The 18379-nt window shown below is 41.0% G+C and overlaps 2 protein-coding genes across 2 annotated transcripts in view; one reads left to right on the top strand and one right to left on the bottom strand.

Annotated features, from left to right (window-relative positions):
* The window catches only part of Ttc23l (tetratricopeptide repeat domain 23 like), a 66434-nt gene extending 64655 nt beyond the window's left edge, over positions 1-1779 (top strand). Inside the window, exon 12 of the mRNA XM_055601026.1 lies at positions 1713-1779. Coding sequence (XP_055457001.1) covers positions 1713-1779 — 67 coding nt within the window. The remainder of the gene's footprint in view (positions 1-1712) is intronic.
* Positions 1780-12056: 10277 nt separating this feature from the next.
* On the bottom strand, positions 12057-18346 carry Rad1 (RAD1 checkpoint DNA exonuclease). The gene is made up of 6 exons (XM_055601027.1): positions 18123-18346; positions 17603-17856; positions 16236-16344; positions 14898-15156; positions 12872-12970; positions 12057-12401 (listed from the first exon to the last, which is right to left on the bottom strand). The coding sequence occupies exons 2-6, from the start codon at positions 17798-17800 to the stop codon at positions 12224-12226; spliced, it is 843 nt and encodes a 280-aa protein (XP_055457002.1). The 5' UTR covers positions 17801-17856; positions 18123-18346; the 3' UTR covers positions 12057-12223.
* Positions 18347-18379: the final 33 nt, after the last annotated feature.

An 18379-nucleotide genomic window follows, 5' to 3' on the forward strand; every position in this document is an offset into this window, starting at 1 on the left:
ATAGCTCAAGGGCATCACATGAGATTTCAGTACATAGAAAAGGCAGAGAAAACATCAGATTTGGAAATAAATATGAAAGTTGTTTAGTTTAAATTTTATCTGAGTTACAAATGTACTTCAGTTGTTTGTTTTTGTTTTGTTTTTCCTTTTATTGTTATTGTTTTTTTTTTTTTGAGATAAGGTTTTTCTGTGTAGCTTTGGCCGTTCTGAACTTTGTAGACCAAGCTGGCCTTGAACTCATAGACACCTGCCAGCCTCTGCCTCCCTGACTGCTGAGAGCAAAGGCATGCGCCACCATGCCCAGCGTGCACTTCAGTTTTAATCATTCCTAAATCAAGCTCCTAAGAATGAAGAGTATTTACTATGTTTAAGATATTTTCCTTTCAGAGGAAATATATACATAACCAGTTTGAAATTAGTCTGTAGCATGTTTTTTTTTTTTTTTTTTAAATAGAATCATAAAAAAAAATGTCAGGGACTAAATTGTAAAGCCAGAACCATGAGTGTAAACTAGGTGCAGGAAGGGATTAGGCTCTCAAACAAGGTACATGACTGTAACACCAGATAGAAGAGGAGCCAGAGAGGAGTCTTCCGAGCAGTGTGAACAAAGCTTAGTGTCATGAAGGTGGCTGACATTTCTCAGGAAAGCAAGTAATAAGTTCCATGAGTAATTACATGCGGTGGGTAAACTTGGAGTGAAATACTGGGGCTATACTATACGGCTATTATAGACTATAATAAATTGTTTGGAACTTATTGAGAAGGCAGCCATCAAAATATTTTGAACAGGATATGATAGCCAGCTGCTTGCTTTCAGACAGTAACTCTGATAGCAATGGCAAGAAAGATCGTACGTAGGGAGAACTACAACCTAGAAGGCAGATCTGACCACCCGGGAGAGAGGTGTTGAGATCCTTCGGTACCTAAGCTATAGTAAAAGGAATGTAGAGATAGACTGAGAAACATTCCGCAGTCTATGTTGACAAACTTTGAAAGCAACTGCATGTGAAGTGTGGCAGTGGCAAGACTCAAAGGTGGCTTTGAAATCTCTGGCTTGACAAGTGGATGAATATAATGAATAGTGCTGGCAGAGGAGGCTATTGTGGAGGATGTCTAGGACTTAGGGAGATAATGATTTACACGTTGCTTGTGCTACGTTTGAAGTACTCCCTGTACACCTTCTTGGCAATGTTTAGCAAGCTGATAACTTGTTAGTGGCCTTTAGTTCTCTGCCTTCACATCTTTTATGGTAGTGACTCCTAAGCCAGTAAGAGGCAGTTCTGGCATACCTTGTCTTTGGCAGAACAAGGGGGAATTTATAGTCAACATCCGTCCTGCCATGCCCACAAAATAGGTAGGAGGGTCCAGCATGGAATAAGGCAAGCAGAGTACACACTTCATCTCATGGTCTCTTTCTGTTATTAAATACCTGGAGCAATACTTGCCACTCAACAGCAAAATGCCAGGTTTGGTAGTGGCTGGTTTATTAGTCTTTTCTGCAATAGGCTGTGGCCAGGGGAAGACCTATACCATTACTACATATTTGCTATTCAGGGGGCAGTCCACTGTACAAGAAGTAGCTCAAAGAAACAATAAAATACAAAGTGTGAGTTCCAGATTAGAGCTCACTGTACAAGGAGGACAAAAAGGAGGCGGTAGCTAGGGGACCCAGAAAAGCCTTCAGAGTGTAACCACTGAGCTGTTTCCCAAAGGGTCAATTCAGCCAAATGGAAAGGGGAAGCCATTCCAGGAAGAAAGAAAAGTGTATGCAGAAACTGAGTGGAATAAAGGAGGGGAGTGCCTGGGAAGAATGGTAAGTAGTTAGCTTTTGCACAGGGCTGCACTTTCTGGTAGGGAATGCTCACTCCAGGACATGCACACAGGCTACCTGGGGAGGGAGAAAGGGCTGCAGCAGAAATCAGCTTAGGGAAAAATCCAAGCAGAAGTTAACAAAGTGACATGGTCACTGTGCTGCAGAACTCCACAGGACATTGAATACAAGAGTCTCTACCTATCTCTGTATCTTTACGAACCAAACTCTTTTTGATACAGCCAGTGATTTAAATTTTAGCAAATGAAACTTTAGACTATCTTTAGGACTCAAATAGACCAAGTTGGTTTTGTTGAAATCAAAGGCTATAAGACCTGTTTGATCTGAGGGCTCAAGAATGCTTTTGTAGTTTGGTAAAGAATTCGGGTCCTACTTTAGGGCATGATGAAGTCTTAGGAGAGTAATTACATCAACAATCAACCATTTATCTGATTGCAGAAACCTAACTTTAACATGTATGTCCCTATGAGCTAATTGTTCCTTGTGATTCACAGTGATTGAGAGTAGAAGCTCAAAAGGTAGACATGGTGGCTTCTGCCCAAAGTCTCAGCTACTTGGGAGGGTGTGACAGACAGAGCACTTAAGCCTTGAGGTCAGCCTAGGCAGCATAGTAGACCACAGTTTCACTGTAGCTCTGAAAACAGGAGGGGCTGGTTTCAAACCACTAATACTTTCTAGTTATATGTAATCCTGATTTTCTTGTCTATAAAATGGACTGCTGTAAGAAATAAGGACTGCTGTAAGAAATAAATGAAATGCTTGTGAAGCGTTCATTCACAGTAACCACGTACTAAACTAACAGCCATTTTTAAAAATTGTGATTTCATTGATGCTTAAAGCAAAGAGGAGCAGTGGCTGGCTGCTTGGGCAAACTAAACTCATGGATGACATTGTTCGTTAGCATGTCAAATGGGACCTAGAACCCCCGAAAACAAAAAACGTAAACACAGTTTGAAATGAACTTAAAACCAAAGAGACTGACTACACAGTGGGAAAAAGAAAAAAGTTCTTGGCAATACAGAGGATTTTGAGCAGGGGAATCCTGCCACCATGTGGCAGCTAGCTGACTTCACTCTCCTAGCACTAGTCCTCAGATCTTTGCCCACCTCTGATTTGGTGTGACCATTGAGCAGACTGGATCTGTGCCTGTTTTCTCTGCTAACTAACATTAACTCTTGCTTACTGGCGAGATAACTAAAGCCACTGGTAACTTCCTGTGTGTGATGCAGCAGGTAGCAGTCAAGGCATGAAACAGGCTTTAGTGAGACTGTACATTTAAAACCCCAAGTTCCTTATACAATTGTGCATCAGATTTCTGTGGATTGTAGTTACTCCATCCCTCCAAGGGCTATGAAATCACCCCTTTTGTAGACTGGAGGCATAGAGGGTGTCTGAAAATCACTCTTCATAGAAGCTCTGTGGATGAGTATTTTGGCCCACACTTCTAACTGTAGCTCAGCTCTTCCAGTATTAGGAAAAGGGAGTATAGAAGCCATAATGGCCAGAAACAGACAAGGTGAGTCCTCTCATGGCTTAAGGTACCTCTGGGGTGTGAATCTCTGTGCTCATCAGAAATTACCTGAAAATCCCAGAGTACATTGGATAAATTAGAAGGTAAGTAAATGCAATGTAGGTAGTTCAGAAACCCAGACTTTGCCATCTCAGTCCAGGGATTAGCTTTGCTCTCTTGGGACACAGCCAAGATTCTGATCCTCTTTTAGACTTGTTTAAACACTCAGCATGGTGGAATATGGTAAGGTGATGTCATGTGATGCTACCGTTGTGCATCCTTTCAACACAGGCAGGCAGCGATGTGGTGCTGGGAGGACTGTCACCACAGGGAAGAAAGAATTAAAATCAAAGTGCTTTTCTCCTTCCTTCTAGGTCTTATGCTATCCGTGAATTGAAAACTCTACATAAGGTAGCCAACAATAAAAACAACCTTGTTGCTAACCGAAACTCTAGAGCATAAACTGTGTTTATCAGTATGGACAGCTGTGACCAAGGCAAAATGGACAAGTTTTGTTTTTGTTTTAACTAAGGAGTCTAAAGACTCTTGAGGAAAAAGTTCCACCTAGCAATATTTCCAGGGGCCTATGTAAGAGCTGTTAGGACCCAGGATCTTTATAACTCACTCAGGAAGAAATGCTTTTAATCGTGCTTTGTTTAGGTTGTTCTTCATGTCACTGGGACTCTGTCCCCTCCCAGTTCTCTTTTTTAATTGTAATTTACTCCTTGAAGTCCTGACTTTTTTCTTCTAGATACTATGGGTTGAACACAACCACACACTGGGAGAGGGCTCCAGTACTGCACATCTCAGGCCTGAGCTTTAAAAAGTATGCACTACCTTATAAGCAGTTTACCAATGAACATGCTAATAATCTGTTTGGAAGTGGTTTTAGTTACAGCCTGTTTAAGGCTATTAAAAACTGCTTTGTGAGTAAAATAAAGGATAGAGACCCAGAGGGGACAAGAACTGCACAAGAAGACCAGCAGAGTCAACTAACCGAGGCCAACTGCGGGCTTACAGAGACTGAACAACCAGCTAAAGAACATACGTGTACTGGACCTAGAACCCCTATACTTGTATAGCTGATGGGTAGCTTGGTCTTTATGAGGGTCCCTAGCAATTAGAATGGGGGCTGCCTCTGATATGGACTCTGTTGCCTGTTTTTTTGTTCACTTTCTCCTAGCTGGACTGCCTTGTGTGGCCTCAGTGGAAGAGAAGAAGGGGGAGGGGGGGAAAGGGAAAGAGGATGGGAAAGTGGGGTGGAGGGAAGGGAGGGGTTGTGATAGGGTTGTAAAGTGAATGAATAAATTAATTAAAAAATAGCAGTACCTCGTAAGCAGTTTATCAATGAACATTCTAATGAACTGTTTGGAAGTGGTTTGAGTCACAGCCTGTTTAAAACCACTATTAAAAACTGCCTATTAAAAACGGCTCTGTGAGTAAAGTTTGAGTCTCCTGAGATATTTGTCTTGATCTCATTATATATTAGAATCGAAAAGGATTTTTATTTTATAAATGAAAAAAAATATGGATAGGACAGGAGAAATCAAAGAACTTTGTTTTTAAGGTTAGCTTGGTAGTTATTCCTGGAACATAGCTGGTTGTTCCTCCCACGCTGCCTCTACCAAACTGGCTTTTAAAATCTTCAGAAAAAGGTGGGCTGGGAGGATGGCTCAATGGCTAAGAGTGCTCGCTGGATTAAGTCTAATTATCTGAGTCTGACCATTGAAGTGATGCAAAATAAAAATCTAGATTTACTGGTATATATCTGCAAGTCTGGCATTCCTAGGGTGGCAAGAGTGAAACGGGAGAACCATCTGAAATGGAGGCTGATAGGCCAGCTAGTGTGGAATCTTCTGCACAGCAGCAGAAATGAGGGAGACTGGCTCACCCAGGTTGAAGGCAAGAACAGACTCTAGGAAGTTGTCTTCTTACCTTCACACAGGTGTCATGGCTTGTGTGCCCTTCCCTCTCTCTCTCTCTCTCTCTCTCTCTCTCACACACACACATGTAAATAAGCAATAGATCTTAGAAAATGAATGCTCAGAGTTTTTAGAAAACATTCCTCAGATGATGAAATATCTAGTAAAATAAATTGGCGTTCTTGAATTATATTCTTTTTCATATATGCAAATGCAAGAGAAAAAACTCACATTAGTTTATACAGCTTGAAAAAAAATTTCTCTCTTCACCCTCCTACCTGAACTGACTCAATATTTGTTTACTTTCCCTCTGCTGGGACCTGATTAGGAGTAGGTAACTCCTCCTTGCTCCTCAGGGAACCGCCATTGGCTTGGATTCCAGTGAACACCACTAAGGGTTGCATGGGGGAACTATCTTGGTCAGGACAGACCCCCTCTCTGGCTCACACCAAGAGAGATTTTGGTCTATCTGCTGTTATTGCTGCTGTTGTGGTGGGCCTTACTGCAGCTGCTGCTACTGCCACAGTGGTGACTGCTTTACAAAACTACTCAGACAGCAGCCAGCCTAAACAACATGTCTAGGTTCACAGCCTCTGCTCTTGATAAGCAGTTACAAGTTAATCAGCTTCTTCAGTTGGGGGCCCTTAACCTTCATCTTCAAGTGGGTCTGCTACAACATGGTGTCAGTGATTTATGGGATCTGGCACATGTTGCCTGTGTATCCTGGGTATCCTGCTATTTGCCTCACTCAATATCAAACGCACCTCAATAAGAGTAGCGCCAAACAGCTCCAGCACCAACGTGTAAAAGGTGCCCGGAACAACCCTTTCTTTCTGTCCTTCATTGGCTCCATCAGGAGATAATGGGCATAAATACCACCAGGGTGGATGTAGTCACCTTATCTGACATTTCTTCCAGGATGTGGCTTCCAAACTCACCCAGTAGTTTGTTTATGCCATGGTAATTGTAGTTTTACTTATCATATTTTTCCTAATATGACTTAAAAATCATATATAATTCCAAAATCAGCACGCTAAAGCTCTCCTACTGAATATTTTTAGCCTTGAAATTAAAACAGGAGGGGGAGCCTGTGAGGAATGTTGAGGTAAGCCTTTTGAAGGTCCATAGGGAATGACAAGTGAAGTGTCAGCAACTCCTCTGACTCCTCAAAAGGTCCTGATCCGCTGCACTCAGTGTGTGATCCACTAGGGACTCCTAGCACACTAGTGAAGTCTCAAAACAGACCATTTCCCCCTTCTTTACAGAAGCCTCCTAAGGAGATCTTGCCCCTCTACCCCCTACATTCCCCACATTTCCATATAGTTGCACCAACCTGATTGATTGTTACTGGTGCTTGAGACTAGCATGGGATGGTCTGATTGAGCCGTTCAGTCGTTTAAAGGCTTTTACACTGGATAATAAAGTTAGATCTGCACCTTTGAGTCTGGTCTCCGAGCTTCTGCATGGGCTCTGTCGCCATTCACCCCCTTTTCTCCTGCTTCCTGATCCCCACACATCCTCTTACCTGAACTGACTTTTTGGGAAACCCAATGTCTCATTATCACTTAGTACTTATAACTATATGTTATTCAAGAAATTATTTGTTTAACATGTAAAATCCAAAACTCACACAATCCCTAAGTGACAGGAAGTAACAAGCAGTATTTGGTTGTGGCCAGAGCACAAATGTACCATTTCATCTCAAGGCTAGCCCACAGACCAGTAGGCTTTCTCCAGCCTGCTATCAGCTTTCTCCCTGAATGCTTTAGTCTGGCGCTCAGAATCACTGTCCCCAGGTGCAGCCACGATTCTTCTCTCTGTCATTGCTTGTTTAAGGGTTACTCAGCTTGTCATTGCTAATTTTCATCCTGCCTGGAGATGGGGGTCCTGCTCATATCCAGAAATCCTGACTGACTTTGGCAGGTTTGGAAGAGTTGTTTCCACTTCCACACACTAGTTTATGGATTTGACAAATAGATAGGCATGAATCCACTGTGGTAATAACTTAAGAGTAGTTTTACCAACTTAAAATTTTACTGCTTTGTGAACTCTTTGTAATTTTTTTTACAATTTATTCATTTTATATCCCAATTGTAGTCCCCTCACTCATCTCCTCCTGGTCCCACTCTCCTTCCCCTCCTCCCCTATCCCCTTACCGTAGTCCATTGAAAGGGGAAGTCCTCCACCCCTGCCATCTGATCCTACCTTATCAAGTCTCATCAGATCTGCCTGGATCCTCTTCCTCTGTGGCCTGGCAAGGCCGAATCGCTAGGGAGAAGTGATCAAAGAGCAGACAACCAAGTTCATGTCAGAGACAGTCGCTGATCCCCTTACTAGGGAACCCACATGGAGACTGAGCTGTCAATGGGCTACATCTGAGCAGGGGGTCCAGGTCTTCTCTGTGCATGGTCCTTGCTGCATCAGTCTCTGCAGGGCCCCTGGACCCAGATATTTTGGCTTTGTTGGTCTCCTTCTGAAGCTCCTGCTCCCTCCAGGTCCTTCTACCCCATCCCCTTCTTTCAAAAGACTCTCTGTGCTCTGAAGAAAGAAATTGAAGAAGATAACAAAAGATGAAAAGCTCTCCCATGCTCCTGGCTCAGTAAGATTAACAGTGAAAATGGGCTTCTTACTAAAAGCAATGTATAGATTCAGTGCAATTCCCATCAAAATTCCAATACAATTCTTTACAAACCTTGAAAGAAAAATTTTCAACTTCGTATGGAAAAACAAAAAACCCAGAATAGCTAAAACAATCCTGTACAATAAAAGATCTTTTGGAGCTGTCTCCATTCCTGATCTCAAGCTGTACTATAGAGCAACAGAAATAAAAACTGCATAGTACTGGCATAAAAACAGACTGGTAGATCAATGGAATCAAATCAAAGACCGAGAAATAAACTCACACACCTACAGACAAAGATGCCAAAACCATACAATGGAAAAAAAGATAACTTTGTGAATGCTTAAGAAACAGTAAAATGTTGAGTAAAGCATGACCTAATTTAAAATAACATTCTCTTTGGAAAACTACATAAGTACCAAGCTACTTCAATCTGTTGGGAACCAGAAACTGGAATCACACAGGTAAAGTCTTGATATTTCTCCCATCCAAGTACTAATCAGGCTATAGACAAATGCTTACTGTTGCTAATGGGCCTGAGCTACACAACTCTTTAGAATTAGCTAATAAGCATGGGCATTTATGGGCATATGGGTGTAAGCTATTTCCTTATGATCTCTATTTCAAGTTAGAAGAAATTCAAACCCAAATCAAATTGTACCATATGGAGTCATTTAAGCAACGTTAGCAAAGTTTCTGCAACCTGTCCATAAGCCGACTGAGTCCCACTTATGATTTTAGACATCCATCCACCCTTCAAATAAGTCCCACTTGATCAGAGACTAGATGATAGTGTTCCAGCCTAATGAGTAACAGCAACCAAAACTTCTCAGAATATAATAGCAGGAAGACTATTTAGGAACCAGACGTTAGCACCAACCCTACACGGATGGGCCACAGCCCTAACAGGACTCTTCTTTTTCAGGGAAGGATAATGAACTTCTCTGAATTATTTTAGTCAATTTACAATCCTGAATTTCTTAAGTTTTACCAAGGAGATCTACAACTATCTTAGGCTGATCAATAAGCTACTCATTTCACAAGGAAAAGCTGTTTCAAAGATTTATCAACCCTCCCGTCCATGACAGATGTGGATGCTCAAGTACTAACATTATTCTAACTAGATCACAGCCTAGTCCCCAGAGGGACTGCTACAGTATCAAAGAATGTGCTTAGGTGCATATAACTGACATGTCTAAAAGTTACACTGGAGAGTGAGGATCAAGATCAGTGGCTTAGCACTTGCCCGACCTGTGCTCAACCCCCAGAATTATTATTTCAGGTGACATGGAATAAGAAATGTGGTGATAGGAGGGGAAGGAGTCTATATATCCTTTAAAAAAAAAGTAGTAAAATGAATGTATATGCTCAAGTGAAGGTCCAAGGACTTTTCAGGAGTTTGGTCTGTCGTCCTACCTTCTGCTGAGTCAGGTCTTTTCTTTTGTCGTGCTGCCAGCGCCACACTAGCTGGACCACAGACTTTTTTGGCTGATCTATTCACCTCCCATGTTGCCATACAGAGCTAGGATTACACATACACACCACTGCATCCCGCTTCTTCTCCAGATCCTAAAGACTGAACAAAAGTCATCAAGCTTGCACGGGTGGCACCTTTACCCCCAGAGCCATGTCCCTGGCCGTCTGTATTGTTCTGAAAGAGTCCCACTCTAAACTGCTAAGAGTGCCATAGTCCAGGCCTTAGCCACTTGCTTCATTTCTCTCTAAAACAGCTTCCTGAAGTGCTGTGTGCTATTTTAGGGTGGGACATTCCAAAAGTACCCTCAAATTTTGGTGGATATCATCAAATCATTTTCAACTATCACTAGTCTTAGGCACTTTTATTTGGGGACAGGAATCATAATGACTGGTATAAACAGATAATTTTAGGAATGCTAAATGAATCATGCAATAGAATTTTCCCATGACAAAATATCATACCCCAAAACTATCAGTGCCTGTCTACATAAATTATTACTTTTTGTTGTAATCTGCTTAAACTCAATAGCCCCTCTGTTGAGACCTATTTTAGTTCTTAGCATAACTGTAGCTCCTGTGTTAACACCTGCTGGCGCCTTTAGAATATCAGAAGGTATTTTGCCTCCAAGTCTCCATTTTTATCATAAGGTGAAATTAAAGTTCAAGTTCTCAGGCCTACATGCCTGAAACCAGGATACAATTCAGTATTTCAATACTTGCTACTTAGAATAAAACAATAGATGATAAATGCCTGTTCTTCTTGAGTCAAAGAAAGTTGTAAAGTACCAAAGAGCTTTCCTAAATCCCAGCCAATCAGCTTAAAGTGCTTTGTCTAGCTATCTAGATGCAACACATTTGGGGAAAAAAAAAAATTGTGTTTAGCTAGCCAAAATGACGTAATGCTTTCTCCCCTACCCACCCTCTCACCCCCACTTCCTATACCTGATTACCTGGTTGTTACCAAGTTACGGGTTTTTTTTTTTTTATAAAAACCTGCCTGAGGAAAAGAAAAAAAGCCCATCATCATATAGTCTGGCTCGCAAGTCCAGATTATGGTCCCGATCAGTCAGTTTTTGTTCAGTGTTCAATAAACTCCCATCAGTCTGAATCTGGTGTCTGAATAGTCAGTGTGCAGCTATTCCTGAACCCATAACAGTGGCACAGTAAAGAGTCAGAAACTTCATTTTAGTCTTGTATTTGTTTCTTCTTAGAAGGCTTATCTTATTTTAGTGTTATGTTTTGTTAATGGCAAAAGAATCAATATGCCACAAGAAATATTTTAGTAAAAATTACCCAGGAACATACAAAAATACTTAATGGCAGGTTTTGATTTTGGACAAGAAGCTTATGTAGGCAAACAGAAGGTACCAGGTGGTTACTGCATTAAACAGCTCTGAGAACAAAATTTCTGTAACCCTTAAGACTTTGTACGTGATATTCTGGAACTTGTTTTCTCTAAAGGTATACTTTAAATAAGCCATAAGTAGGGTGTGGTGGCGCATGCCTGTAATACTAGCACTCAGAGAGGCAGAGTCAGGTGGATCTCTTTTAGTTTGAGGCCACCCTGGTCTACAAGGCAAAACAGGACAGCCAAGGCTACACAGAGAAACCCTGTCTCGAAAGAAAAACCAAAAAACCCTAAATAAATAAATAAACCATAGAGCTAGGTATGGTGGCATATACTTTTAATACCATCACTCAGGAATCAGAGGCAGGTGGATCTCTAAGTATGAGGCCAGCCTGGTCTACATAGTGAGTTCTGAGACAGACATCCAGGGCTGTATAGAAAGATCCTGTGTCAAAACAAAACAAAACGAAATACCCCCAAACCCAAATAAATAATTTAATAAAGCATAGAAAGCATTGCTCAAATTGGCATGGTGATGCCTCAATTGAAAACATTTTTGTGAAGTTACATGTAAAAATAATGCAGGTGAGCTGGGCGGTATCAGCCCATCTTTAATCCCAGCACTTGGAAGGCAGAGGCAAGCAGATATGGTGAGTTTGAGGCCAACCAGAGCTACAGAGAAACCCTCTCTTGAAAAAATCAAAAGTAAATAAAATTTAAAAATGCAGGTGAATGCTAAAAAAAATCAAGAATATTCTCTCAGTGGCTCAACTGTTGTCCCAAACTTTGACAAGCTCAGAAAACTCAGAATTTTCTGGAGAAAGCTTGATGAAATAAGCCTTGCTGTTCCTACCACCAAGTTTCTGACAGGTTTCTAGATGATTCTGACATTGGTGTGATGGTGAACCATTCAGCTTCAAGATCTAGTCTCTGGAATTCATACTAACATATAAATAAAAGAACATGTTAGATATGGCTCCATCCAATTTTGCATAGATTCTTGGTTGCTTAAGTAGAGAAAACTATTCTCCTTGATTCAGTGATTCCCACAATGTCTATAGATAGTCATGGAGAAGGGAATGCTGGACAGCCTCAGAAGTTAAGAGCATTTGCTGCTTGTGCAGAGGACTGGGGTTTGGTTTCCAGAACCCACATAGTGACTCATAACCATCTTTAGTTGCCGTTCTAGGGCATTAAATGCCCTCTTCAGAATTCTAAAGGCACCAGGCACACGTGGTGCATATACACGTAAGGTAGGCAAAAACAAAGATACACATAAAATGAATAAATCCTCCATCCGTAACCCCAAAAGTAAGACAGTCACAGGAACAGTGAAATAAGCCAGATAATTTATGGCTATATGAAAATATTTATTCACAAAATAAAACTATTTAGAAAATGGGACCCTACTCCTGTCTTCTCCCTGCATCTCAATACACATATATCTTATATGAAATCATGAAGATTACGCAGAGTGAGAACACAACTATAAATACAAATATTCACAGTGAATTATTCAAGACTCAGGAACTTCTTCATCGGGGCAGCAGTAATATTCCACAAAACATATTTGCCCATCTTCATTTCTAATCATGTACTGTAATGAGAGGAATCCTCGATTATCTGTCCGAATAGACACTTTACAAGATAAAGCTAATGCCTTTGTAGAGGGTTTCAGTAAAGAAAGTTTGTATCTGTAGGAGAAGAAATAGAAAGTTATTTGGATCCACTTCATGCAATGCATACAAAACCAAGTAAAGGACAAAAGCTAGCCAGGAATAACTGAGCACCAACACTTAACCAATGTGCTAGTCTTCTCTTGCTTTAGCCACTGTGATTACAACCCAATATCCCCAAGCAAATTCAGTGCCCAACCATCTACTTTTGGTAATGTGATGCATTTTGTAACATTAAAAATGATCTGTTTCTCTCTCTCTTTGGTTTTATTTGAGACAGAGTTTCTCTGTGTAGCCTTGGTTGTCCTGGACTCACTTTGTAGACCAGGCTAGCTTCGAACTCACAGAGATCCACCTGCCTCAGCCAACCAGAGTGCTGGGATTACAGGTGTATGCCACTGCACCCAGATTCAGCCCTATTTTGTTTTTAAATGGAAATCTGGTACTTCATCTTTACCAACAATGCAACCTTCATATTAAGTACTGACCTGTTGATCTGGGTCTCATTACAGTGAAATGCTTCCATCAAGTCAGAATCTTTAGGATAGTCAAGGTGGGAGCTTCCTGCATTTCCAAAAGTAGATAACCTATAATTGGAAATAAGTAATTCATTTACTAATAGGTTCAATAATAAGCAATGTTAGAATCCATGCTACCTTAAGAAATGACATATTAAAAACCTAGTTCTAGGGGCTGGGAAGATGGTTCAGCAGGTAAATGCATTTGCAAAGCAGGCCTCAGGATCTGAGTTCAAATCCCAACAACTCACATGAAAGGTAGGTATGACCATGCATGCCTGTAATCCTATCACTAGGGATGGAGACTGGCAGGTCTGTGGAACCCAGTATCTACCTGCTTAGTCAAAATGGGGCATTTGTGAATCAAGGCAATAAGATGGAGAACAATAGAGGAAAATACCCAATGTCCTTTTCTGGCCTCATATGTGAACATAGGGCACCAGTACCTGCACTCATGTAAATGTGCCACATACACACAGACCACACACAACATATGTTGTATATATGTGTGTGTATACTTTAAAATATAAAAATACGCATTATATGTATATAAATGTAAATACATAAAACAAATAAAAAACCTGACTGCTTGGGTATCAGCAAGCTGGTCTAGAGCTGTCTGTATAGTTCAGATTGGTCTTGTTCTCAATTCTCTTGCTTCCACCACCAAATGTTGAGACTATTGGCATGCACTACCACACACAGTAATGTACACTTCACCAAGCATCATAAGTTTCCCACAGGATGCTGTGGGCACAGAGTACATAGTAACAAGCTTACACATCGTTTTACTTTCTACTTTGATTCGTGTGTGTACACATGTGTACCCGCATATGTGTATGTATGCATGTGTGTGTGCATGTTTGTGTGTGTCTGTGATTAGAGTCCAGTTGCTCCAGATCACTTCAGAGCTGAAGTTACAGGCAGTTGTGAGTTGCCTGACATGGTGTTGGGAATCAAATGGGTCCTCTGAAAGAGCAGTATATGCTCTTAATTTCTTGAACAATTTCTCCAGTCTAGAAACAGCTCTGAAGAAAATCTCACATTAGAGTATTCAATATATACTCTGTACAGTTGTGTAATAATGAGTTAACTTTCCTTATCTTTAAATCTAGAAACATATCTCAGAGTACTGTGCATAATGAAAGACTTGATTTAAATCAACTGTAAGGGTCCTATTCCTAGCTTATACAGCTGAACCACTGACATGCAACTATGCCTTTAAGTTATGCTTTCCTAGTACAGCATTTCTCCCCCAGTGCCATATGAACTTCAGATTTTAACACATCCATACACCAAATTGTTTGCTGTTCTGAAAACAGAAGCTACAGGACCATCTAGTTACTTCTGAGAGCTGATTTGGAAGAGGATCCTCTGACGTGTTTTAAAGGAATAATTAGCATGTCAGTGCTTTCCATTTTGGTTAACTTTTTGACATAACATGAGTGAAAGTTTTACCTAATCACAAGAAAAAGCCTGCTGTAATTGTTCCTAAGTCAAAAAAAAAAAAAAACAAAAACAAAAAAATCCTAAAACTTAAGTCTTTTTTTTTTTTTTGGTATCTTTAAAACTTTTAAGTTCTATAAAGTAGTTCTAGTAAAAAGAGAGAGAGAGAGAGAAAACCCAAACCAAACAAAAATACCTGGCCCAATGAAGTTCACTTCATTGTACTCAAGTACTATTTTCCAAGTACTTTTGAGTATTATAGTTCTTAATGGTTTGCAATTTTGTTCATTCTCTGCTGATTTCACATTTTTTTTCCTCCACCTTGATTTTAAGGTTCTTAACCAGTATTAAGATGGATGTGTACTTGTGGGTTACTTTTGATATTTCCCAAGTTTCCTATCTTGGAGTTGTAAAATTATGAAATAATCAAATGCTTCCAAAATTTTTAGGATGGGTTAAAAAAAAAAAATCCTGCGACTCAAGCATATGTTGAGTGTAGAGCTAGACCCATACATAACAGAGCACATTAATGATAACTGTACTCATGTACCTGAAATAGGGTTTGTTGGGGGACACGGTAATCTGTAAGACATCACTTGTCATGTCCAACTCAGAAAATGCTTCACGGAGCCCCTCTGACTGCAGGATAATTTTACTCATAACATTGGTGCTACAGAAATCAAAATCCAGAGTGTCTTCAGGTTCCTGAGTGTTAATCTTGCAGACTGTCACCACTCCCCCTTCTTCTAGAAACAGCATCAAAGGGTGACCATAACCTTGGTAACACATCCGAAGTGCAGTTAAAGTCCCTGCAAGGAAAGAAGTCAGGTGGGGCTGAACTCTGTGGTTCCGGGTTTAGCTTTCCCTCCAAATGACACACATACTGTCTTGAGAATAACTTATCCTGCCAAGCTCCTAGCATGTATGTCTCTTCAAAGACTCCTAATTCCAGTAACTGCAAGGAAACTGGCAATCAGAGCAAAAGTGAACTGCTGAAATGTTTTCCCACTTGTTAAACATGCCTCAGAAAATGCTTATTCATCTTAATACAATGTCTCCTACTGAGATACAGTATTATTTTAAATCAAATGGTAGCAATAAAGGATAGCCACTGGTGATGTAATTTAATATCTCAAATCCCTACAGAGGAGGAATATAAAATATTCTGGCTCTTTCCTACTGGTTACAGCCAGTAAGAAATGCTGAAAAAAAAATCACATTCTCAGGAAAAACCAAGTGGGGAACATTGCATTAGAAAATGCAAAATTAAAAACATATTTTCTGTAGTATGTGCATGATGGTTGTGAGTGGGAGTGTACACACGCCGAAGCATGCCCATAGATGTCATAGAACAACTTTTGGGAGTGGGTTCTCTCCTCCTACCACTGGACCTGGGACTCAAATTCAGGTTTTGTCCCTAGGACTTAACTTGTTACAAAACTTAACTTGTTAAGTTAACTTGTTTGTAACTTGTTACAAAAAATGTGATTTTCCCCTTTGCTGGCAGCCATCAACTGCCAAAAGCTTCTTTCTCCACCAGGGGCGGGACCTCAAGAGTCCTTCCCTTAGTAACGAGTTTTCTAACAAAGCATTGGCTGGCCTGGGCTTGTAGCTCAGCTGACAGTACTAAGTGCTAGTTCCAGGCACCACATAAAACTACAGGTGGTTGCATAATCTCATATAGGCGGTCTATAATCTCATTGCTTAACAGGTAAAGGCAGAAGGATGAGAAGTTCAAGGTCATCTTCAGCTACACAGCTGAGTTCAAGGCCAGTCTGGAATACATGAACTCTTGTCTCAAAATTTTTTTTCTAGAAATCTCCCTGTATTTTCTAACCACAATAATGACTTTTATGTCATAATAACAATAGCTAATAATAAAGTTCACCTGGTGTAGGACTTGATCCAAAAATAGATAAACAGTCTAAAAGGATAGTTAAGTTAATTCGAAACGTAACAGAGTCCTCTTGAATGATAAATTCTTGAAACACTTCAGCCTATAAAAAGGTAAACATGAAAAAATAGAATGAAAATTCACATATGATTTTATATTTCACTTTATGCTTAAAAAGTTAACAATGCTGTATCAACTCCATGAGAATAATTTCTCATTCCCAACTAAAACATGTTAATTTTTCAACCATTACCCACCAGAAGACTACTCCATGGTTTGTTAAAGGTGTAACACTGTTAGGCCCCATTTAGAAGCTCCTGAAGGAGAATGAGAGAGACTGGAGAGATGGCTCGGCAGTTAGGCTACCCCTCCAGAAGACCCGGGTTTGACTCCGAGTACCCACGTGGTGACTCACAAGCACCTGTAACCATTTCCACAGAATCCAACATGCTCTTCTGGAGTTTGTAGGAACCAGGCACATACCTTTTGCAAACGTTTATGTATATGAGAAAAAACACTCATATACATAAAATTAACAAGCCACAGATACAAAGATGCCCTCCCCAGAGTACTTCATCTTCATTTATGGATCTGAATCTACCACCCCGGTGAGCTTACCCTGATTCCTCCGTCCTTGTGACCAACAGTTAAAGCTAGTCACTCAAAAATAGGACAATGATGCATGCATGATAACCATTTTCAATTTCTTTTGCAGAAACCATGTTTTATTTATTCCTCCATTTGTGAGATCATTCTATATACAATTCAAAAATAAAAACTAAATGTTGAGATCCAATGAGCCATACAAATAATTTGTAATAATTATAGGTGTGGGTGACAGTGCAGGGCTTTGATCCAGTACTTCAATATAAGGCAGAGGTGGGTGGATCCCAAAGAACTTGAAGCCAATCTGCTGTATAAAGCAAGTTCCAGGTAACCAGGGTTATATGTTAGACTCTGTCTCATGGGGTAAACATGCTATTACAGCCAGTAAGAGGAAAAACTAAAACGTGCACAATGATAATTACAGTGTAAAGAGTGACAAATATTTTTGGGTTCTCATCCAAACTCAATTTTAAGACTGTTGAAAATTAGATCTGTTGCAGCTGCCACTTTTGATAGGATTATAAATGTGCCTGTATTTGTTAAGATTAAAAGAGGTAAATGATGAGAAGAGTATCTCATTAATAAATTATCACTAGGAATTATTATGCGTGTAACACAAGATGGGAAATATTTGTCGGCAAGAAAGAAAAAAAAGAAAGTAATGACATTTTATTCTCTAACTTGAGTTCTGTTAAGTAAGTCCTTCCAAATTCATTAACTCGGGAATGCTTCAAAGTGTCTCCTCTGCCCCATACCTGAATAAAGGCATTTGCTTGCACACACTTTGCATTTTCCACTGTAACCTTGATTCCATTTTTAGTAGCGAAACACGTAGCGTGATCTTTGAAATGAATGGCTTTCAAGACAGTGGACAGATTCCTAACGTTGTCAAGGCTGGCCACCAAGCAGTACGGTTCGTCCTCGTGCTCAACGTGCTGGGTTAGGAGAGGCATGGATGGTCCCCTCACCGGAGAGAGGGAGGCTCCTCTTCCGGAAGATCTCTGAGAACCTGAGAGACGGAACAACAAACCTCGCATCCGTGCCGACAGGGCTGGGGACTTCAACCCGAGCCGAAACCGGCTGACCAGGGAGAGCCCCACTTCTGCCCCTGAATGGTCTTCAGCTTTTGGGAAATGTCTTATCTCCCTGTCCCCAAACTACCCAAAACTACGGTTTCCTTGTCTTCCATAGGGGGGGAAATGCAATTCGCAGGGCAGTTCTAATTGGCATGGATTTCCACAGGGTAAATGGGCACGCAGGCCGGGCGCCACCAACCTGGCCTGCCACACAACTCGCGGCGGCGGCCCCGCCGGTCACCCAGCTCACCAGCCCGTTCACTGCACACTGAGGGGAGCCCCGGGTGCCGGGCCCCTGCCTTTGCGGTGGTGTCCGACCCTCAAGGCTCTTTCCTGCCCAGCCCAGCAAGGACACCCTGAGCGTCCCGAGGCCACCAAGCCCGGCAAACAGCTACCGCCACCGTCACCACCGAGCCGCCGCGGGCCTAGATAGTCTACCAAGAGACCGGAAAAAGG

This window comes from Psammomys obesus, unplaced genomic scaffold (assembly GCF_907164565.1).
Source record: "Psammomys obesus unplaced genomic scaffold, mPsaObe1.curated_primary_1811, whole genome shotgun sequence".
In the NCBI taxonomy this organism is placed as follows: domain Eukaryota; kingdom Metazoa; phylum Chordata; class Mammalia; order Rodentia; family Muridae; genus Psammomys; species Psammomys obesus.

What these genes read in the sequence shown, in the direction of transcription:
- Rad1 (XM_055601027.1), bottom strand. Translation starts at nt 17,800, where the DNA reads ATGCCTCTCCTAACCCAGCACGTTGAGCACGAGGACGAACCGTACTGC. An exon ending in TGGATCAAGTCCTACACCAG is followed by an intron (nt 15,157 to 16,235) that starts GTGAACTTTATT and finishes CTTTCCTTGCAG; the next exon opens with GGACTTTAACTGCACTTCGG. An exon ending in CCCAACAAACCCTATTTCAG is followed by an intron (nt 12,971 to 14,897) that starts GTACATGAGTAC and finishes TTCCAATTATAG; the next exon opens with GTTATCTACTTTTGGAAATG.